At 48.0% G+C, this 22,426-nt stretch overlaps 1 protein-coding gene across 1 annotated transcript; it reads left to right on the top strand.

The window, feature by feature from the left end:
- The first annotated feature begins 31 nt into the window (after positions 1 to 31).
- Positions 32 to 6,689, top strand: C1qtnf12 (C1q and TNF related 12). The gene is made up of 7 exons (XM_057784292.1): positions 32 to 4,754; positions 4,868 to 4,988; positions 5,081 to 5,232; positions 5,694 to 5,802; positions 5,915 to 6,005; positions 6,142 to 6,220; positions 6,460 to 6,689. The coding sequence occupies exons 1-7, from the start codon at positions 4,677 to 4,679 to the stop codon at positions 6,556 to 6,558; spliced, it is 729 nt and encodes a 242-aa protein (XP_057640275.1). The 5' UTR covers positions 32 to 4,676; the 3' UTR covers positions 6,559 to 6,689.
- Positions 6,690 to 22,426: the final 15,737 nt, after the last annotated feature.

Here is a 22,426-nt window from a genome sequence, read left to right as displayed (position 1 = left end):
GCCTCATTGTAAAACTCTGCATATGAATGGGAAAAACTTTTAGAAAATGCTTGTTCTGTTGTTAAGGTAGAAGAGTCAGCTTGCTCTCCCTGACCACAAACAGTGGCTGAGGACTCCAGTGAAGGCTTGGGTGGGTGGGGGATGGTCCTGGTATTACTGTCAGCCTTAATACCTGTCCCTTCTTGCCGTAGATACTTGACTCTCCCTTATGGCCAACAACTTACCTTTTTAATGTTTGTGTTTGATGTATCTGCAGTAGTTGTATGGAAAGCTGACATCTGTAAGGTACCAGATGGAGGCAGTGACATTGTATAGGACATCAGCCATCACCAGGGGACCCAAAGAGACTCCTAAACCAACCTCATTTTAGAGACCAGTGGTGAAGCTGAAGTGTAACCTGTGTGATCATTTTGGTTTAGTTCTGTAATTTGTGATTAGTATATGCCCTCTCCTGAAAAGGTTTTAGTTATACCTTCATTCTTAAACTCCATGCTGCCAGTGTTAATGTTCTTCCCTGGTAGACTGAGCAAGAGTAACACCTGGCTTGGGGGAGGGGTATGTCGCTGTTGCCAAAAAGTGGATTGATAATCCATGGCTGGGCCTGGGCCTGTGAAACCTGCGGCTATTGGCTGAGATGTGTCTATGCATGGCATGGTGACAGTAGGTGGAGCCCTGTAGACTTGAACTTCCTTTAGCACTAGATCTCAGTTCTTCCCTGGCTGTGTAGTACTCTGTTGCACCTGGGTAACTGTTTAACATCAGTTCCAAAGTTGCCTTGTTTCCTGAAGTTCTTATAAGGCAGAATGTTAGTTTACTTAACGTGTAGTGTTGTCTGTATGTGAAATCTTAATTTTATTATTATTTATTTCTGAGACAGGGTTTCTTTGTGTAGCCCTGGCTGTCGTGGAATTCACTCTGTAGACCAGGCTGCCCTCAAGCTCAGAGATCTGGCGCCACCACTGTTTGGCTGAAATCTCAATTCTTGGCAGCCCAGAATGAAAGAAAATCTTAGTGCTGTTCTTAAAGTAGAAGTTAGAAGTCAACCTATCTCTGACCACAAGGTGTCGCACTCAGCATAGCAGTTGCCTGCTGAGAAGGCTTGGTGGATTAGCCCCAAGACTTTGCCCTTCTCCCAGCTCCTTTGCGTGCTAGAGGACCCTGTATCCACAGTGAGTTCCTGCACTGACCCCAAATAAAAGATGGCCTTTGTTCCATTGGATCAAGCATGTCTAGCCTTGTTTGTGTGTTGCCCTTCTTGGCAGTAGCCACTGGAGGGGCAAGATGGCATCCTGGACTGCCTTCCATTAGATCTCCCAAAGCTCACGTCCTATTGATATTTAGGGAGAGGTACCTTGGGAGGAAACATCTCAGCTCTGCTACCTCTTGTTCCTCTCCTGAGGGGGAAAAAAAATTCCCAGGCAACCTTTGGGAATTTCTTTTTTAATAGGGTTTCATGTAGCTCAGGCTGACCTGAATTTACTATGTAGCAGAGGCCGCCTCCTAGGTACTGGGATTATAGGCCTGGCTGACCTTTGGAAATGTCATTAGAGAATGGGTAGGAGGGCGCAGTCTCCTTGTATAGTGAGCCAGTAGGTTCCTGTCAAGCTGTTTTCTCCAGGGCTTGGGGGTTGAGAGCCAGAAGTTGCTTTGGTCATCTTGGTCAGGGTTTTTGTAAACCAAAGTAGAATCTTTTTGGTCATTTTCCAAGGAAGTCCTTACTGTGGTATCCCTGTGACAGGCCAAGTCTTGCCTCCTAGCCTACCTGCTTATAAATTGCAAGGCAGAGTTGGGGAATCCCATTACCAGTCACACTGAGAAGGGTTAGGCCACCAGGGGGTCCCTTGCCCTCCCCCAACCCTGAGCTTTGTCCCTGGCCATAGAGGCTGTCTTTCTTGACATACAGGTACATACTAGGCATGGGTCATTGCAGGTTCCAATGCTGGTACTTCCTCATCATCCAGAGTAATCTCACCAATAAATATGAGGGCCAGCGGCACTTTTGAGGGCTTGAGGCATTGACAGTGTGTGTGAATCACTTCAAGGTTAACCTCTGCTGTTCCTGGAGAGGACGATTTGCCTGGGAGCTGGAAACCCTAGCTTTGTTAGGCTTCTCTGACTGGGTGTGGCCTGGAGCTGGGTTTGCTTGCTTGGCCACCTTTCACTTTTTTTTTTTTAATTTTTGGTGTGGGAGTTGAGGGGGCTCTATTCTAGAAATTCTTTTCTGATTACCGGGACCGAAACCCACTAGAACCAGTGTGTGTTGGGGATGCAGCTCCTGTTTCTTTATAGAGCAGTTAGATCCACTGGCTGTGACTGTTCTTAGCCACAGCTTTTACCAGTGGGAGGTCAACTGGCTCTTGGGAATCCTGGCCCAGTCTCACAAGGGCCACTACCTCATAGTCACCGAGGCGAAGGTACCATTGACTTGGCTTGGCCTCAGCTAACCAACTTGCAGCCTGAAGGTGATTCAGAAGACTTCTTCCTCTGGGAACCTGCCACTGTATCACAAGTACTAGAGGGGGATCTAGTGCTAACTTCTGTGCCTGGAGAGAGGCCTAGGGATGGACGGTAGAGGTTCACCCCGTGACTGGGGTAGACAAGTTAGACCGGCAGTCTCTACTTGCTCTGCTTTTGCAGAGATCAGCCTGGTAGGCTTCATGGAAGTAGAGGAGGATGACTGGCTGGGAGGGGCAGGCAACCAGGTGGTGGAGATGCTCTCCTCCAGTGCCCTGTGTTGTGGGTTTAGAGTAGGGGCTGCATCTGGTGAAAGAGGTGTGTGTGAGGAGGTTTGGGAGATTTGTAGAAAGCTTCCTAAAGTGAATGAATCACTTGGGAATCACAGTGAGCCCTGAAGGTATGAAAGATGCCACAGAGTTGATGCTGACAGCTCTAGCTTAACTAAATAAAAATCTTGCCGAAAAGAGACCCAGGAACTGCTTGTGCAGGGGAGATGCAGCCCTGCTCCTCCCTACTTCTTTAAAAGGGGTGATTGAATCACTGGTCACGGGGGTCCCGCCCTTGCCCTGCCCCGCCTTCCAGGCAGTGGATGAGCCCTGTGTGAACCCTCCCCTTGGAGCCTGAGAGGCTTAGAAAGGAGGGAGGGCTCATTTGGTGGTGGGGCACCAGCAAGGGTACTATGCAGGAGGGGAGGTTGGTGGAGACAGTAGCTCTCTGCTGCGCTTTGGCTCATCCTGCAGACATGCACCAGCGGCAGCCGGGCTCGTTTTGGGGCCTCGCTCCCGCGCAGGGGCTTTGAATGCTGCCACCCCCATGAGAACACTGGCCCGGGCTCCTATCCGTAAGCCTTTGCCTGCGGAAACCGAGCCATGTGGGCCTGGGCTTGGGCCACAGCAGCCCTCCTCTGGCTGCAGACTGCAGGAGCGGGGTCACGGCAGCTGGCCATTCGTGTGGAGTCCCCTAATATCACCACACCCAACCGCGAGGGATTGCCAGGCTCCTTCAAGGTAGGTGCGTGCTGGGGCGCATGTGGGCGCGTGAGTACAGCTTCAAAGCTTAAACTGTCCCCCTACCTCAACAGCTCTGCTCCTTTTCTTCCTGGGGAAGAACCTGAGCACTGCTTGAGACTTTGACTGCTGTCCTGGCTTAGAGATTGCTGCAGACAGCACAAGGGCCCCCCTCTAACATGCCTGGTGGGGCTACAGTTAACTGTTTGAAGCCTCAGGATGCTTTTCAGTAATCGGATGCCATTAGGTATAATTGCCGTTTTAGGTGAGGGTGGGGGAAGGACTTTAGGCAGACTGGTAAATGGGGCACCTGATACAGGTGGCAGCCTGACCAGCCTGTCCCCTGTGCTTTCCAGGGGTCCTGTGGTAGTCCCATCTGCTGGGGCTTCTTGCATGCAAGAACGCGCCCTGTCCTTTGAGTCCTCTAGGGACAGGGATCTCTCCTGAGCATTAGTCTCAAAGCCTCTACTGCTGCCATCCTAGGGGCCTCCAGGACAGGAAGGGAAATAGCCGTTACTCAAACAGGAACCTTCTGGCTCTGAATCTTTGACCCTTGCATCTCTCCTTCCTAGGGTGTCTCTCTGGTTGCCTCTCTGCCCACATCAACCCATCTCAAGCCTAAGGCCCCATTTTCCTAATAGGCTGAGCAGAACTGAGGGAGTGTAAGCCATACGCTGGTTCCTGGGCAAGCAAAAGGGAGAGTGTGGCCCCTTAAGTGGGAGTTCCTGCAGTCCTAAGTAGTCCTCATTAGATAGGTTTGTGCTGGGGGTGGTCTTGTTCCACATCTCCCTGTAGCCTTTGCCCTTGTTAGTTCCAGGGGTTCAGATCTGGGTAGAGAATTGTGGTGTATTTAGATGTTCTTGCCTCTGTCCCTGGGTGGCACCCAAGGGGGAAGCAGTGTTTGTCTGTCCTTCCTAACATCAGGTTCTTGCTTTTTCAGAGGCAGCAGACCTCACCTTGCCTACCCCCATCCCCTACCCGTGGGGACATCCAGGTTTTGATCACCAGGGATAGTCCCTTCGGACTGTGGCTTGAGTTATGCTGTGACATCTTATTGTGTACCCAAATTCTCCCCCCACTAACCTGTCGTTCATAAATATCTTTGGAGTATGTCAGGACAGAGACCAAGGGCCTGGTAGTCAATACACTAGCCTTGCTTCTCTGGATTTTCAGCCACCAGAGGTCTCTGGACCTGAACTCTCAGATGCCCACATGACATGGCTGAACTTTGTCCGCCGGCCAGATGATGGGGCCACTAGGAAACGGTGCCGTGGCCGGAATAAGAAGTTGGTAAGCCCCTGAGCTGCTGTGGAACCTGCCCTTATGGGTTCCCTTCAAGTTCTAAGCCCAGGGGAAGGGGTGACTAGTGGTCCTACTTAGATTCACTTTGTTACCTCTTCTAGCGAGGCCTCTCGGGTCTCCCAGGGCCCCCGGGACCCCCTGGCCCTCCTGGTCCCCCTGGTTCCCCTGGTATAGAAGTCACCCTAGAGGTCCTGCTGCAGGAATTTCAGGAGATGCTGAAAGGTAAGACTGTGTCCTGCACCCTACCTCTTTCAGAAGCCAGGAGGCTCTTTCAGGGCTAGAAGGGGCCTGACTCAAAGTGGCCCTCCCCACAGAGGCCACGAAACTTCGATTCTTAGGGCTACCAGATACATTGTTACCCCAAGAACCCAGCCATCAGCTGGTGGTTGAGGCCTTCCACTGCCGCTTGAAAGGTCCTGTGCTGGTGGACAAGAAGACACTGGTGGAGCTGCAAGGATTCCAGACTGTGAGTGGGGCCTGGGCCAAAGTAGTCCTTTTATCTTTGGGGCTTCTAAACCAAGGAGATGGGTTATAGAGGTGGGCACCTACTGGCAAGATGGGCCCACAGACACCACTGGACACGTGCCTGTATTGATTCTTAGAGATGCTATTGGAGAGTATAAGGGCCAGCGTTTGCCAGTTAGGAGTCTGAATGTTCCTCACCTTACACTAAGTCAGAAGTGGGGCCTAGAGTTGCCACTTCCTATGATAGCTTTTGGGATCCTGTTTACTCCCTGGAACCTAGAACCATTGCTCTCAGGCCCACATGGGTGTAGACACACAGATCAGGCCTGTCCTTTCCACAAAGAGAACGCGGCTCAGAAAAGACCCATATGGGGTTGGGCTATAGCTACTTCCCTTGGCTAGAGTATTTATGGTGAGGGTCCAGGCACTGAAATCCAGCCAGTCACCTCCCAATCTCTACAGCCTACTGCCCAGGGTGCCTTCCTGCGGGGATCTGGCCTGAGCCTGGCCTTGGGCCGATTCACAGCACCAGTCTCTGCCATCTTCCAGTTTTCTGCCACCCTGCACATTGGTGAGCCAGCTTGTGTGTGCAGTATGGGTGATGGGTCCCTCCCCCCTAGCAGACACTTGAGTCTGTTCTAGGCAGTGTCCAGAAGGCCCCCTATCTACCGCTTTCTCCACAGACCACAGTGAGCTACAGGGCAGAGGCCGGTTGCGTACCCGGGACACTATCCGTGTCCTAATCTGTATTGAGTCCTTGTGTCATCAACACACGTGAGTGAGTCCTGCTGCCCACAGTGGTCCTCTGGGGTCTGTCCTTGGACTGAGATCAAAAGTAGCCACCTTGAGGGGTATCTGAGCACCATGGGCCAGTGGCCCCTACACTGTTGCCCTTTGGTGCTATGCCTAGGTCCCTGGAGGCTGTATCAGGCCTGGAGAGCAACAGCAGGGTCTTCACAGTGCAGGTTCAGGGGCTGTTGCAGCTACAGGTAAGGGTGTAGGCTCAGGGAATAGGCGGGTGGGCTTCTAGCCTGGGAGGGTCTTACAGCCTTGTGCAAGTAGTTGCTCAGGACCTGTGAACTCTTGTGCCCAGGAGGGTGCTGCCTGTTCAGGAGGATTTTATATCTGTGTGGGCGGGAGTATTGGCTCCAAATGCTATCCCCATGGGTGGGTAAACCTCTGGACTGGGGCCACCCGCTTGTAACGATGCCCATTGTAATGTCTTCAGTCTGGACAGTATGTCTCCGTGTTCGTGGACAACAGTTCTGGGGCTGTCCTCACCATCCAGAATAGCTCCAGTTTCTCTGGAGTGCTTTTGGGTACGTAGGGGAGCTGAAGAAACGATGATTGAGGAGGAACTACAAGGACTGCTCCCCATTAATAACTGTCATAACGATAAGGGACTGCTCCCCAATTAATAATTGTCATAACAATAAAGAGCTCCGGATTTCTCCATCACTCTGGGTGCTCTCTGGTTATTGTGTTGGTACGGGAGATGTACAGCAAGCAGGAGATTGTCGGAATGCGATCCCAGAGCGGAGTGTAGCCACAAAGGGACCAGAGTGAAATCCCCTCACAAGGTCTCTAGACAGATTTCCAGCCAGTGAGCGGGAGGAGGGGGGAAGCCAGCAAATCTTCGTGAGCTGGAGACTGAGTTGACCTTGAGGCAGAGACGGGTGATCTCTGAGTTTGAGGCCAGCCTGGTTTACAAAGTGAGCTTCAGGACAGCCAGGGATATACAGGAAAACCCTGTCTCAAAAAACAAAACAAAAATTCAAAGTCTCTTTTAAAGTTCAAATTTTGGGGGGCTGGAGAGGTGGTTCAGAGGTTAAGAGCACAGACTACTCTTCCAGAGGTGCTGAGTTCAATTCCCAGCAACCACATGGTGGCTCACAACCATCCATAATGAGATCTGGTGCCCTCTTGTGTGTAGGCATCCATGCTGGCAGAACACTATATACATTTTTTTAAAAGTTCAAAATTTCTCTAAAATATCCAAGACCTCATAATTGTGGGTTTCTGTAAAATCAAAAAGCAAGTTAAATACTTTGTTATTTCAAGAGAAAAGAACTAGGGTACAGTCAAAGCAAAAGCAAAGTCCAAGAGTATAAAAAGTTCAGTGCTTCATGTCTGGGAAGGGTCTTGGCAAGTCCCCTTCTGTTTTGCCATCCTTAGTACACGCGGCTTGTTTCACAGGCTCAGGCTGGCCTCCACACCTGTTGCTGTCTGTGGTGATCATCCTATGGCCCTGGTGTCTCCCGAATGCTGGGTTCTCTGCTGCAGCTGGGCTGCACCTCATTAGCAGCCTCTCCTGGGCTCTCCGGGGAGCTGCGTGTCCCAATCCTCAACCTCTCTCTATGACCCCTTCAGTCCTGGAGCTTTTACTACAGCTGACGCTGCATTTTCACCAGTGGCCTCTCCTGACCTTTCAGGGTGCCTGGCCTTCATGCCTTCATAACCAATATCACCTGGCGAAACTCATATATTACCAAGTTCACCTGCTAGACTTGGCTGCTTCTGTGTGCCGACCCTGAGGAAATGCTTTCGAGAAAGTTTTCCCTCAGTAATGTGGTCTCTTAATCACAGCTGATTCTTTAACCTGTGTCAGTTATCCCAGTGAGGAAAGATAACAGCCCTAGCTGACTGGACCACAGATTCTTAATTCAAAATAGCAAATAGCTCTGACAAATAGGCTTAAGGGATGCTCAAACTTCCCTCTGAAACTTTACAAGCCAGATATCTCCATCATCTGTACTGCTCTCAACATTGTCTTGTAAGTTACGGTAGCTCACTAAGCTCAGGGCACTCAATGGCTTTTCTAGCCCCAAGTTCCAAAGTCCTTCCACAGTCTTTCCTAAAATACATAGTCAGGTCTCTCAAACAGAATATCACACTCACAGTACCAATTTCTGTCTTAGGGCGTTGATTGCTGTGATGAAACACTATAACCAAAAGAAAGTTGAAGAGGAAAGGGTCTATTTCAGCATGGTCTCAGACCACACTCCATCACTGAGGGGAGCCGGGGCAGAAACTTGAGGCAGGAAATTAAGTATAGGCCATGGAAGAGTGCTGCTGGTTGACTTGTTCCTCGTGGCTTGCTCAGCCTGCTTTTTTTTTTTTTTTTTTTTTTGGCAGGACTTCTCTGTGTAGCCCTGGCTGTCCCCCAACTCTGTGTAGAACCAGCTGACCTCAAATTCAGAGAGATCTGCCTGCCTCTGCCTCCCTAGTGTTGGGACTAAAGGTGTGTGCCACCATATATGGCTGGGCCAATCTTATGGAGACATTTTCTCAAGATTCTCTCATTTAACTCTAACCTTTGTCAAGTTGACATAAACAAAAAGGAAAAAAACAAAAACTAGTCAGCACAAGGGCCCGGTGAGGCCTGCACCCTATGAGGAGGGGCCCACAAACTGTTGGGTTTGCTGACGGGAGCAAGGCTATATAGGCAGCATACAAGACTGCCCACTTCTTAGGTGTGCCGCATTGGAGAGCACCTGCAAACCCAAGTGTGATTAAGACAAAGTTTGGGCCGGGCGGTGGTGGCGCACGCCTTTAATCCCAGCACTCGGGAGGCAGAGGCAGGTGGATCTCTGTGAGTTCGAGACCAGCCTGGTCTACAAGAGCTAGTTCCAGGACAGGCTCCAAAACCACAGAGAAACCCTGTCTCGAAAAACCAAAAAAAAAAAAAAAAAAAAAGACAAAGTTTGGGGTAGGGAAGCATGTCCAGGCTAAGGCAGGAGTTCCCTTTCTTGCCACTTTCACTTCACTCAGTGAAGGCCACCACTCCCTAAAGATCAGAGCCCACAGCTGGTGTGCAGGGCAGACCTAGCAGCCTGTCCACTGCAGTCCTCAAGGTAGGAGTCAGTGATTAATGTGAGATCCCTCTATCCCTGCACTACTTTGGCTCTGGCAAACTCCTGTCAAAGAATATAAATTAGCGTCAGGGTGTCCCAGCCTGTTGAGCTTCCAAGATACCATCTCTAGTTGGCACCTGGGCCATCAAAAGGTGGTGCTAAGCTTCCAGCTCCTGACTTTCTCAAGACAAAACCTTCTCAGGCCATCAGCACGCTGTCTTCAAGACTGAGCAGGGGAGAGTTTCCCTGGCCGAGGAATGACCTTCCAAAGGGAAGTATACGGCTGAGAGATGAGGAGTCTGCTCACAGGTCTGTGGGCAGTCTCTCACCCAAGGCCATGACCGTCCTTGAGGTACCATAGGAGGGCCCTTCCTTGGGGTCTTGCTGGGCAGTGAGGCAGATCAAGCCAGGCATGGAGGTGGTGTGGGTGGCGCCAGTCTTTGTGGTAATAGGCTTGGCCACTGACCCATCCCCACCTTTCTTCCAGACCCTCACTCCCAACCCTCAAGTGGCGTCAGGGGCGGGGGCTGTCTGGAGAGGTCTGTTTTTCACATGACCTAGCTTCAGTGCCTTCTACTTTGATGGGGTATGGTGCAAAGCCTGCTAGGGTCCACACGGAGCATAAGCAGGGGATATTGAGTAAATAGAAAGGGGCCCAAGTGTGGAAGGAGTGACTGTCCTCCCACTTGCCAATTACCGAGATCCCGACAGGCTTGAGAGTCCAGGTCAGATTAAAATATCCCGGTTTCGGGAGCCCTCTTTTTTTCCTGCTCTCTGTAACCTTGTTAGGCAGCCTACCTGCTGGACCAAGAACTGGAGCTCTCTAGTTTTCCTTCCAGAGCCCCAGCCCTTTGGACTGGGACATCCATGCATTCTCATCCCAGGAGGAGCAGGGCCTCCATCCACTATGGCAGGGAGATAGTTTGCACACAGAGTGACCTTTCAGGGCATATCCGCGGAGATACTGACACTAAGGGCCAAGGTTCTGTGAGAGGCGAAGGAGGGACTAGGAAGGAGGTGGGACAGAAGTATGGTTTGGATATCTACCCCTCTGCAGATCCATAAACATCTCATTTACATTATTAGGGTTTTCAGGGGCTGCTTCTCTGCATGGCTAGGCCTGTAATTTCTCTGTTCCACTAATAGCAGCTATTACCTTGTGCAGATCAGACTGAGGCTCGAAGCCAACCACCCAGCATGGTGGGCAGCCCCAGACAGGCTCGCCTGAACCACATATAGGGCCTCCCTGCCCAAGGTAAAGGTCTCACAGCTTTGTCCTTTTGTCTTGTTGGCTGCTGCAGGGTCTGTGATGCCCAGAATGGAGATTCACAGAATGGAACTTAGGGCCCCACAAAAAAACGGATGGAGATGAGAGATGAGGAGACACTGACCGGGGGCCAGCTCCACAGAGCAATGCCTGGGCAGGTGGCCAGGATCAGGGTGGGCCTTGTCTTTGTGCCTGACTCCACCTGCGTCTGTCTGTCTGCTCTTTCTCCCCATTCCTGCCCCTAATCGGAGGTCATTAGCCACTTACCTGTAATTTCCTTGGAATGTGCTGTCTCCAGATGAGCCCCAGCGGCTGGGGGCCCAAGAGCAAGTGAGTGGGTGTCTCGGGTATAGTGGAAGGCTCCAACGTGGACAGAAAATCCCATGCAACCTGCCCAAAAGACAAGCAGCCAGGCTTGTACCCAGCTGTACCATATGGTTTTTCTCAAGTCTCACATGGTACTAGGCTCTGATATCTCAGAGATACAGGGAAGACAACCTAGCATGGCTGCCCAGCCTGAGCATGGCATGCTATGGAAGGCAGACTGTCTGCAACTGCTATGATATTCAGGTGGGGGCTACCTTGAGGGTCTCAAGAGTGGGGAGCGCTCAGGAGAAGGTAATTTATTTTCTACATTCTCCCATTTTGAACTGTTTTTTTTTTTTTTTTTTTTTTTTTTGGTTTTTCGAGACAGGGTTTCTCTGTGGCTTTGGAGCCTGTCTTGGAACTAGCTCCGTAGACCAGGCTGGTCTCGAACTCACAGAGATCCGCCTGCCTCTGCCTCCCGAGTGCTGGGATTAAAGGCGTGCGCCACCATCGCCCGGCCATTTTGAACTGGTTTATGAAATGGCCCGAGCGTCTAGATACGTCCCATCTTTGGCTGGGGACAAAGAAAGCATGGGCATCGCTGTGCTGGGCAGCCTTGGTTTGCTCCTGATCCCAAGCCATTGTTTTAGAGCAGCTGAGGTGCTGGCTGGCCTTGCTAGCCCCTTTGGTAGGCTGCCTTCCCCCAAGCTCAGTCTGACACTTGTGCCTGCCAGGCTGGGACTTGGAGCTGGGGTATGAGCCACTGCAAAGGGCTCCTGACTGTCCTGGAAAGTCATATCCAACATGGAAGTGCTTGATCTGAAACCTTTCTGAATTTGATCTTGGGCCATAGCCTGGTTAGACCTGACCAGCCCTTCCTAGGATCAGTATCCACTCTGGTGTTGGAAGTACGCTGTTTTGTATCCTTGGCATCCTGTCCTGGGCTTAAGCACAAATAAGAATGTGGTTCTCATGCCCAGGATGGCTGGAGAGTCCTCTTAGAGTGCATCTCAAGCTAGGAGTTGGAGGGGGTAGGCAGGGACAGGGGCTTCTGGACATGAACAAGGCTTAGCCTCTAAGACCTATGTTTTAGGTATTGTGTAGCTTTGACGGTTCCAGGCCCCACATATACCCACCCTGTGCTCCGCTTTGGGGGGGTTCAACATACAGAAGAGGCCTGCTCATACTGACCTTATATATATATAGCCAGGCAGGCTTGGCTTTTGAGTGGGTCTACTCTAAGGGCCCCTTGGAACTTGCCACCTGCTGGGCCCCCTAAGTTTGGAAGCAGTCCAGTTTATATATTCTACAGAGAACCAAGAGCACCTGGCTGGCATGTGGGGAGTCTCTCTGGAGGTGCTCTTCCCCTGGATCAGGAAGAGCCAGATCAACTAGACCTCTACCAAGTAGGCATGGGGACGGTGTCCAGATGACTGGAGCTCTCTCCAGGCAAGTGGTCAGACTCAGGAGTGAACATAGATCTGGTCATTGGGTAAGACCCAGTGGCGTTAGTCCTGCCTCGGTCAGCTAGGGATTCCAAGATGGGATGCGTGGCTGCTCAGGGTCTCACACTAGCTTACTGTGAGCATATCCCAGGTGTTTGGGGCTTCCCACCTCACTCCTGGCCTGAGAAGAAGGTCCTTGGGTAGCACTGGGAGAGCCTTGTGTGGACTCTGTCTTGCCCCCAGAGCACTGGTCTCAGACAAACTGAAGAATCCAAGGCAGACTGCATTTTAGAGCAGAACACAAGATTATGGGTCCTGGGGCCACTGTTCACTGACTGGGTGTGGCCATTCTGCCCGTGGGTTCCCAGTTGAGGTCACTGTGGGCTCTAAGACCTTATGGCCCTATTCTTTCAGGGCCTTGTTGAAGGGACCTCCTGCAGCCAGCCCCAAATCTTCCATAGCTTAGTTCTGAGAGCTGAGGCAGGTGGGCCGATAAACACACTCAGGGATGGAAAACAGTCTTAATTCTACCTGTGTTGGCTACCTCTATTGGCACGTATGTCTGCCTGTGTGTCTGGTGGTTGTTCATGTGGGCCTGGATGGGAGTGTTTAGGGACAAAGGGTCTTTGTTTGAGAGAATTTGGGGCACAGCCCCTTGCTCTGGGGCAGTGACTCACAGGTTCTTCCAGGAGATAACATCAGTTTTGCAATAGTCAGCATGCAAGCATGCAGCCCCAGCCCAGCAGCACATCCCTAAGGCAACCCTGCTGAGACCTGGTGATAGGTGGCAGCCAGAACGGGAGTAAACAGGAAGCCAAGTGCTGGAGCCATTTCTGCCACTGAAGTATCTCTCCTAAGCAGTTGTTCAATCCCCTAAAGCTCCAATCACCTCCTGGCCTTTCCAGACACCTCCCTAGTGGCCCAGAGGTCATAGTGGCATCCCCTAGGCCTGTCCTGGCCGCAGGAACACTGACGTCCAACTCTCCAACGCATTTACAGGGGATTCAGAATTCTTCCTCTAGTGCAGGCCTGCCAGGGCTGGAGTAGGGCGCATCTGGTATGCTGGGGGGCAAGAGTGACCTGCCACCACCACAGGGACTCCAGCTATCACCGGCCATCCTTGATCTCTCAGGATCAGAAGTGGGAGGCTGTAGGAACGGCCAACAATAAAGGCCAGGCCATCTTGAGACCCTCAGACGCCAGAGGAAGGAACGGCTGCGTCTTAGGTTTCCTCCTTCTTGGGTCACCGAGCATGGTCAGATCCTGGCTCAGTGGAAAGGCAGAGTTTGATGTAGGCTCATTTGGCCCGCTGTTGCATCAGGCCTGGCCTCGGAAAAGCAGTGGCTACCTAAAGTATTTATTCTACAGTATGAAGCTGACTGATAGGGCCACACACCGCAACTCCTGGCTTCTCCCCAACCTGGAGCAGCATTCATTACCAAAGCAAGTTTGGCTGAGATGAGCGACACAGTGTTGTTGGAAAAGCCCAAAACAGTATTTTTCCTTTATAACCCCAACAGAGAAGGGTACTATAGTCCACGGGAATACTGCTAGGGCCACACTACAAGTCTTGTTGATGGTCACACCTTATGCAGGGACCTGAGGCGAACTAGGAGATGAGCCATGGATGAGGCTCAGATGGGCCAGATCTTCTAAGTGCTTTGACACTTGCCATCCCTTGCTTCCCCTAAGGACTTTGGTTCTAGCCACTCCTTTTCATGCCTCCCTCACCTGACACGGGGAATCTCGAGGGGTGTGTGTGTGTGGGAGACCCATGGAAGCACCCCTAAAACATGCCTATGATGAGATAGTGTGCTAGCTAGTTTTATGTCGGCTTCACACAAGTTAGAGTCACTGAAAAGGAGGGAACTTCAGTTGAGACGTTGCCTCCGTAAGATCAGGCTGTAAGGCATTTTCTTAATTAGTGATTGATGGAGGAGGGCCCAGCCCATTGTGGGTGTGCCATCCCTGGGCTGGTGGTCCTGGGTGGCGCACGCCTTTAATCCCAGCACTTGGGAGGCAGAAGCAGGCGGATCTCTGTGAGTTTGAGACCAGCCTGGTCTACAAGAGCTAGTTCCAGGACAGGCTCCAAAACCACAGAGAAACCCTGTCTCAAAAAACCAAAAAAACAAAACAAAACAAAACAACAACAACAAAAAAAAAAGCAGGCTGAGTAAGCAAGCCATGGGAGCAAGTAGTAAGCAGCTCCCCTCCATGGCCTCTACCACCTCCTGCTTCCAGGTTCCTGTCCTGTTTGAGTTCCTTTCTGACTTCCTCTGATGATGAATAGTGATAAGGAAGTGTAAGCCAGATAAACCTTGCCTCCCTGCCTTGGGGTTTCAATTACTGTGAAGAGACACTATGACAAGGCAACTCTTACAAAGGAAAACATTTAATCGGGGCTGGCTTACAGTTCAGAGGTTTAGTTCATTGTCATCGTGATGGGAAACATGATGACATGCAGGCGTGCATGTTGCTGGAGAGGTAGCTGAGAGTTCTACATCTGGATCCCAAGGCAGCAGGAAGAGACTGGCTGGAACTTCTGAGTCCTCAAAGCCTGCCCCCAGTGACACACTTCTTCCAGTAACACCATAAAAGTTCCAAAAAGGCCACGCCTCCCGATAATTAGTCCTTATGATCCTATGAGGCCATTATCATTCAAACTACTTTATCTTCAACTTGTTTTTTGGTCATGGTGTTTCATCAAAGCAGTAGTGACCCTAACTATGATAGGCAGGGATCCAGGAATGATCATTTCAGTAGGATGTACGATGTAGCAGGGGGTGATGGTAACTGAGAGATGTCAGACCAGGGACTGGTGAGCATTTGAGGGACAGAGCTGAAAGTGAGACGCAGGGAAGGTAGTTTTCCCCATAAAATGGGCTGATGGGGCAAAAGAGTCCCAGGAAGAAGGAGACACATGACAGGTGAAGCTCTGACTTCTCAAAAGCTCTGTGTTCGCCTAAAGGTGAAGAATGTCCAAGCCTGGTATTGTGTGGCACTTCCTGGGAAGATGTAAGTGAATGTTTATTCACCCAGATAGAAGTAAGGATACCACAAAAATCCAGCTTGATGAACCAGTGCGTTTCATTGGGGTTATTTACTGGAGCAGAAATGGGTCAAAGGCAGCTGCATCACTGAAAGCCTCTTCTAGCATGAGTAACAGGCTGGGAACCTGGAGTACACTCCACAGCATGCAGGTAGCTCAACAAGTTAGTGTTCCTTCCAGGCCATTTGATTTGCGACTCTTCAGGTAGCTCAGCTTCTTTAAAGGTGTCTGTCAGCATCCTTGCTCCTTATGCTTGCTTGGCAAGAGAGGAGCCAACTGAATCTAGTCAGTTTCAGGAACTTCCCGAAACCCTTGAGCTCTTCTCATCCTGAGCTTCCCAGAGTTCCCTGTAGGATGAAGTGTTTACTTCCCCTTAGAACATTCCCTTTGTTGCAGGGTGGAATGTTTCACCTCCTTTTTAAAATAAACATTTTCCCTTTATTTTACATACATCCAGTTTCCCCTCCCTCCTCTCCTCCCATCTGCTCCCCCTGACTCCCATCTACCCACCTCTCCATCCACCCATTCCTCCTTGTCTCTATTCAGAAAGGGGCAGGCCTCCCATGGGCTTGAACATAGCATGGCACATCAAGTTGAGGTAGGACTGAGCCCCTCTCCCTGTATAAAGGCTGAGCAAGGAGCTGCAGCATGGAGAACAAGGTTCCCAAAAGCCAGCCAAGTGCCAGGGACAGGTCCTGATCTCACTGCTAGGAGCCTTACAAACAGACCAAGCTACACAACTGTCATATACATGTAGAGGGCCCAGGTTGGTCCCATGCAGGCTCCCTAACTGTTGGTTCAGAGTCCATGTGTTCCCATGATCTTAGGTCAGCTGTCTTTGTGGGTTCCGTGACTCCCCTGGTTTGCACGGTCCCTCCTTCCTTTTTTCAGGAGGACTCCCAGAGCTCCGCCCAGTGTTTGGCTATGCATCTTTTCCTCTGCTTCCATCAGTTACTTGATAAATGGTCTGTGATGACAATTAGGGTGGTCACCAATCTGATTACGGTAGATGGCCAGTTCAGGCACCCTCTCCACTATTCCTCGGGGTCTTAGCTGGATTCCTGGGAGTTTCCCTGGCACCACTTACCTTCCTTTTAATGTCCTGTTATTTCACATCCTTTCTCAACTTCCCTGTCTTACCAGCTCAAGAAGGAATGGCAAATCCTTGCTCTGCTCCAGGGACTGGACCAGGCTAGGAATGGAGAGAAGGAATGAAGTAAAGATAGAGACGTAGAAATGCTGGTGTTGAATGAACTGGGCTCTCAGGTGGAGAAGGCACTGTAAGCCCCATAAAGCAAACAAGTGGCCAGACCCCTCCCCTGAGGACCTCTAACCACAGAACATTCTTATCTACTCTAATGGCCAAACCCAGCCCTCACCCTACAGAGTAAAAAAAGCCCAAACTTAGAACTTGAAATTCCACCAATCCCCATGCTCTAAAACTCATTGTATTTTCTTTGGCCTGCTAGCCCCCAAATAATGACACAGAGAATTACTACTAATTATGAAAGCTTGAACCTAGCTTAGCCTAGTTTTCAACTAGTTCTTAGAACTTAAATTAACCTCTTTCTATTAATCTATATTTTGCTATGTGGCTTTTTACTTCTCATCAATACCATTTATCCAACTTGTTCTGCATCTTGCGGGCAAAATCCATGCACCTGGATTCATCATCTCAGTTTCTCTCTCTGCCTGGAAGTCCCAGCTAATCTCTCCTGCCTAGCTATTGGCTGTCCATCTTTTAGTAAGCCAAACACAATGACACATCTTCACAGTGTATGAATATCCCACAACATTTCCCCCTTTTTGTTTAAATAAAAAGGAAAGGTTTTAACTCTAACACAGTAGAACTATATACAATAAGAACAATTAGCAAGTAAGGATTACATTTACAATGTCCAGTCTCCTTATATTTGACAAATTAGGAGAAACTACTCTATTATCTATCCTAGCTTGGTGAGTCCAGAGTTTTACACCTAAATCACTTTATATCATAACTTGTATTACCAACCTAAAAATTTCTTTTCAGGCCATAAAACATTTTCTTAGATAAACAATTTAAGCTTTTATGTTTCTCGACCTTATAAACATCTCTCTTGGTAAGTTTCTTTTCTGAATTTGGTAACAAAGAACATGGTATAAACATCTAGCCTTCACTCCCCTCAAAGACCTGATAAGGATATGATATTACCTGAGTAAACAGGAAGTGCAGAGCAAACAATTTCCCTAACTATAGAACTGACAGAGACAGCTAGCTGCTTGGACAGTCACCCAAGATTCCTCTGCAACATTGGGGCATCCATCTGCAGCCTACAGGCCTAGGATATCTGACAGACTTTTCTGTGAAGCAGAAGTTTTGAAGAACTGTCCTATCTTTTCTTGGCAAAGTTTGGTCGCCTTCTTTTGTTCAGTTTACACACATACTCTCAGCAGTTGGGGCAAGGGAAGTTTCTTGCCCAGTGACTAACTTTGCCATGGTGAACGTAAACTCCATATAGAAGTTCTTTGATGCCCATAATTTTTATTTTTAAGTAGATTGGTGCTGCCAGGAGCAGACCTGTCTCACTGTCATGAAAAGCCTTATGTTGTGAAAACATCATAAATGCCATATTCTGTATGTCTCTGAAGTATTTGAAGATCATCTACCTATCTAAAATATATCTGTTTGACCCTGAAAACATACCTAACATGACTACAAGTTTGATTGTTATAGATGACTAACTACTAAACTATATTTTTAAATTATCTTAAATACTTTATAACAATAGCTTTAAAAAAGAGAGAGAGAGTAGAATTGGTGCTTCCAGGAGCAGACCTATCTATAGAACTGACAGAGACCATATTCTGTATGACCAAACCCCACCCACACCACCTCTTGGGAATGTGGACATTGTGCTCTTAAAATTACTTCCTGTTGTCTGGGGGTGACAGCATCTTTAGGGGACCCTGAGAAAATTAAGATAACAGTCAAGTCCTGGGAGAGCTAATTATTGTCCCTTCTTGGTGTGATGGGAAAGTGCAGAGTTTACCTGAAGTCCTAAATCAAGAAGTCTATGAGAGGGGGCTGGAGAGATGGCTCAGAGGTTAAGAGCATTGCCTGTTCTTCCAAAAGTCCTGAGTTCAATTCCCAGCAACCACATGGTGGCTCACAACCATCTGTAATGAAGTCTGATGCCCTCTACTGGCCTGCAGGCATACACACAGACAGAATATTGTATACATATTAAATAAATAAATATTTTTTTTTAAATAAAAAGAAGTCTATGAGGCTGGACCATCTCATCTAACAGCTTGCAACAGAGGCATTCTGAGAGGCTGGATTCCCTGTGCTACTCGTCCTGTCTTCATTGATGTCTGGTCCTTTTGTTCTGAAAACATGAACCCTTTTAAAGGTAACATCTGCTTTAACACGAGTATGGAATCTGTGGAGTGCACAAATAAGCTAAAGGTAATTCTCTTTTCTATGCTTGAGCAGGTAAAAGACACCTGTCAACTTTATAAGTTTGGACTGTATAACCAAATTGTAATATAAATCTCCAGCCATGCCATATGAAAGGGTGGGATCTAATTATAAATCATGAGGATTCTGTGGCTAACAAGATTTATCATGTCTCCTCCAGTCTCAGAGCTATTCCCACAGTAGAGGGATCAGATGTATACATATGTGTGTTGTGTGTGTGTGTGTCACCTGTCTTGTAGTCTTTCTGTGTTTCTTTCTTCATATCCACAGCCAAGATTTTTAGGTCTCCCCTGGTCAAATTTGTTCCTTATTAATTATGAAGAAATATGTAGCTTTTTGTTTCCTGTAGAAACAAAAGCATGACCTCTCCCCCAACACATTTCCTGACTTCCACTCTTAAGACATCCTTAAAATATATAGGCTAGCTTAATTTAGTAGTTTTTTTCCATATTCCAATATCTCTCAGCAGCCGCATTAAAAAATTCAGTCACCAAAGCACTATATAGGATCCAGACATCCTGCATTATAATATTTCCCAAGTGTACATGAGTTATTCTCCTTACACTACTGTATTCTCTTTAAAGACTTTATTTTTCAAACTATTTATTTACTTTTCTTTGACGATCTACACCCATTTTCTTGTCTTTCTTCAGCATCTAAGCACATTTTCAAGCATTCTGTACCTGTTCAGAGGTTTTCTCAGTCTGGACCTGACTTTTGGCATGTGGCACATGGCTCCAACCTCTTCAGGTCTGTGAGAGCTGAGTCTTATGCCTACAGGCCCTGGCCTGGAGCCACATATATCTATCTGTCTCTGCTCTGGGAAGGTTCTGAGCCCACGCTGGGGCAGGTGTTTCTATCTAGTCTTCCATTCTGTCTAATAGTGTGCCATTCAAGTGCTCAGATGCACAGCTGGGCCTCTTAAAGGAGTCACGCCTCTATGCCAGAAACAGCAGACTCCATGCCTGGGGCTTTGTTCAGCTTTCTCAGACCCTAAGTTTGGAGATATGAACCAGGCCTCCACATTGGACACCAAATGTAACAAGCTTTCTTGTCAGATTTTCTTTGAACTTCCAAATAATGACACAGAGACTTATTATTAATTATGAAAACTTGGCCTTAGCTTAGACTTGTTTTCGACTAGCTCTTGTGATTTAAATTAACCTGTTTCTATTAATCTACATTTTGCTACTTGGCTCTTTACCTCTCATTGGTACCATGCATCCAACTTGATACTGGGCAATTTCCAGGCCCTGTTAGGACAGGCTGTTGGTTAGAGGTGGGGGGTCTCTTGGACGATAAACATCTGTATGTAAGAACCCCAGACACGTGTAAATAAGAAGAAATAGAGGAAGAAAGAGCAAGTTTAGATATAAAAGTGTTTTGGATCATTTGTTTGCGCAGTGGTAGAAGTTGTCATCACTGAAAATTGAGCATGTTGGACTGGAGAGATGGCTCAGTGGTTAAGAGCTCAGTGGTTAAGAGCTCAGTGGTTAAGAGCTCAGTGGTTAAGTATTCTGTATTCAGTTTGCTGCTGCTTCTCACGCTAGCAAAGGCAGCTACCCTCCTGTATTTTTCCCTCCTAATAAATCTCTTGACTGAGGTTTGTTGTGAAGTGTGGCATTTTTGCCAGGGCAGAGTCCAGCTGTAACAACAGAGTGAAGCAGAGCTGTGACACTTTCTCTGGGAAAACCTTCCCCCGCTGGAGCAGAGTTGTTGTTATACTTGCATTGTGGAAACTTTCTCCAGAACAGAGCTGTACTATGATGCTCGCATATAGTGACTTTGTGGTGTTCCTTGGCTCCCAACTGCCAGAATACCTTTTCCTCTGAGCTGCAACACTCAGACAGTTTCCTCTGATTTAAAACATTCAATTTGGAGGGGAGCTCTTTAAAACACAGAATGGTTTTTTTTTTTTTTTAAATCTTTATTTATTATGTATACAATATTCTGTCTGTGTGTATGCCTGCAGGCCAGTAGAGGGCACCAGACCCCATTACAGATGGTTTTGAGCCACCATGTGGTTGCTGGGAATTGAACTCAGAACCTTTAGAAGAGCAGGCAATGCTCTTAACCTCTGAGCCATCTCTCCAGCCCCCCCCCCTTTTTTTTTCAGAATGTTCTGAAAGGAGATGAAACATTGCAACCTGCAAGTATAAGTGTTACAGCTCTGAGGGGAAAGGTATTCTGGGACTGGAAAGTCAAGGAATACCACAAAAATCACACTGCACAACAAGCATCACACAAGAGATTTATTGGGAGGGAAAAACTCAGGAAAGTGGTTGCCTCTGCATGGGTGAAAAGCAGTGGAGAACTGAGCAGAAGACAGGGTTTATATAGAATTTCTTGTGGGGGGAGCTTTCCAGAGCAGGGAATGGTGGGATTTCAAGTCCCGAGCTTGGACTTTTTACTCTGTAGGGTGGGGGCTGGGTCTGGCTATTAGAGCAGTTCTGTGGGTAGAACCTAGTGATTGAAGATCCTCAGGGGAGTGGCCTGGCCACTTTCATGCCTCAAGGGACTTACAGCAAGGAAATTGGTTAAACTTTTTGTACACTGTGAAGATGTGTCTTTGTCAAGGTGCCTTCTGATTGGTTTAATAAAAAGCTAAATGGCCAATTACAGAATTGTAGGCACACAGGACACTGGGGAGAAGAAGTCGCCAGCCAGACACAGAGGGGGCAGGAAAGTAGCACAAGCAGTTCAGAGTAAAGAAAATAAAGCTACAAGGCAGAAAGTAAACGAATAGAAAAGGGCTAATTTAAGTTATAAGCGCTAGTTAGAAACAAGCCTAACAGCCTACAGAATGGAAAAGATCTTCATCAACCCCACATCAGAGGACTGCTCTCCAATATACAAAGAACTCGAGAAACTTGACATCAAAAGAACCAATAATCCAATAAAAAATGGGGTACAAACCTAAAAAAAGAACTCTCAACAGATGAATCTCAAATGGCTGAAAGACACCTAAGGAAATGCTCAGCATCCTTAGTCATCAGAGAAATGCAAATCAGAACAACTCCGAGATTCCATCTTACACCTGTCAGAATGGCCAAGATGAAAAACACTGATGACAGCTTATACTGGAGAAGTTGTTGGGTAAGGGTTGTGGGGTAAGGTGTAAGGGGAACACTCCTCCATTGCTGGTGGGAATGCAAACTTGTACAGCCACTTTGAAAATCATTATGGTGATATCTCAGAAAATTAGGAAACAATCTACCTCAAGACCCAGCAATACCATTTTTGGGTATATACCCAAAGGAAGCTCATTTATACCACAAGGATATGTGCTCAACTATGTTCACAAACAGCATTATTTGTAATAGCCAGAACCTGGAAACAACCTAGATGCCTCTCAACCAAAGAATGGATAAAGAAAATGTGATACATTTACACAGTGGAGTACTACTCAGAGGTAAAAAAATAATGACATCTTGAAATTTGCTGGTAAATGGGATAAATGTAGAAAAAAAAAACATATTGAGTGAGGTAATCCAGACCCAGAAAGATAAATATATGTACTCACTCATAAGTGACTTTTAGACATAAATCAAAGAAAAACCAACCTACAATCCATAACCCCAGAGAACCTAGACAACAACCTATATATTTCAAAAATGTCTTAACTTCAAAATGGAAGTCAGAAATGTGTTGTGTTGGGGCAGAGGTTATGCTTTTGTTTCCACAGAAAATGAAAGGCTATGGATTATTTCCAGATTAATAGAGATCAGATTTGATTGGTGGAGACTCCCTAAAATAATAAACATAAAGAAATAAACTAGAAAAACTAAAAGACAGGTGTATATTTTACCTGTTC

Source organism: Chionomys nivalis, chromosome 11 (assembly GCF_950005125.1).
Source record: "Chionomys nivalis chromosome 11, mChiNiv1.1, whole genome shotgun sequence".
In the NCBI taxonomy this organism is placed as follows: domain Eukaryota; kingdom Metazoa; phylum Chordata; class Mammalia; order Rodentia; family Cricetidae; genus Chionomys; species Chionomys nivalis.
This window is presented reverse-complemented; position numbering and strand designations above follow the sequence as displayed.

Coding starts and splice junctions, on each gene's coding strand:
- C1qtnf12 (XM_057784292.1), top strand. CDS start 4,677: ATGACATGGCTGAACTTTGTCCGCCGGCCAGATGATGGGGCCACTAGG. Junction 5,233..5,693: donor AGCTGCAAGGATTCCAGACT/GTGAGTGGGGCC, acceptor CAATCTCTACAG/CCTACTGCCCAGGGTGCCTT. Junction 6,006..6,141: donor TCCTTGTGTCATCAACACAC/GTGAGTGAGTCC, acceptor TGCTATGCCTAG/GTCCCTGGAGGCTGTATCAG.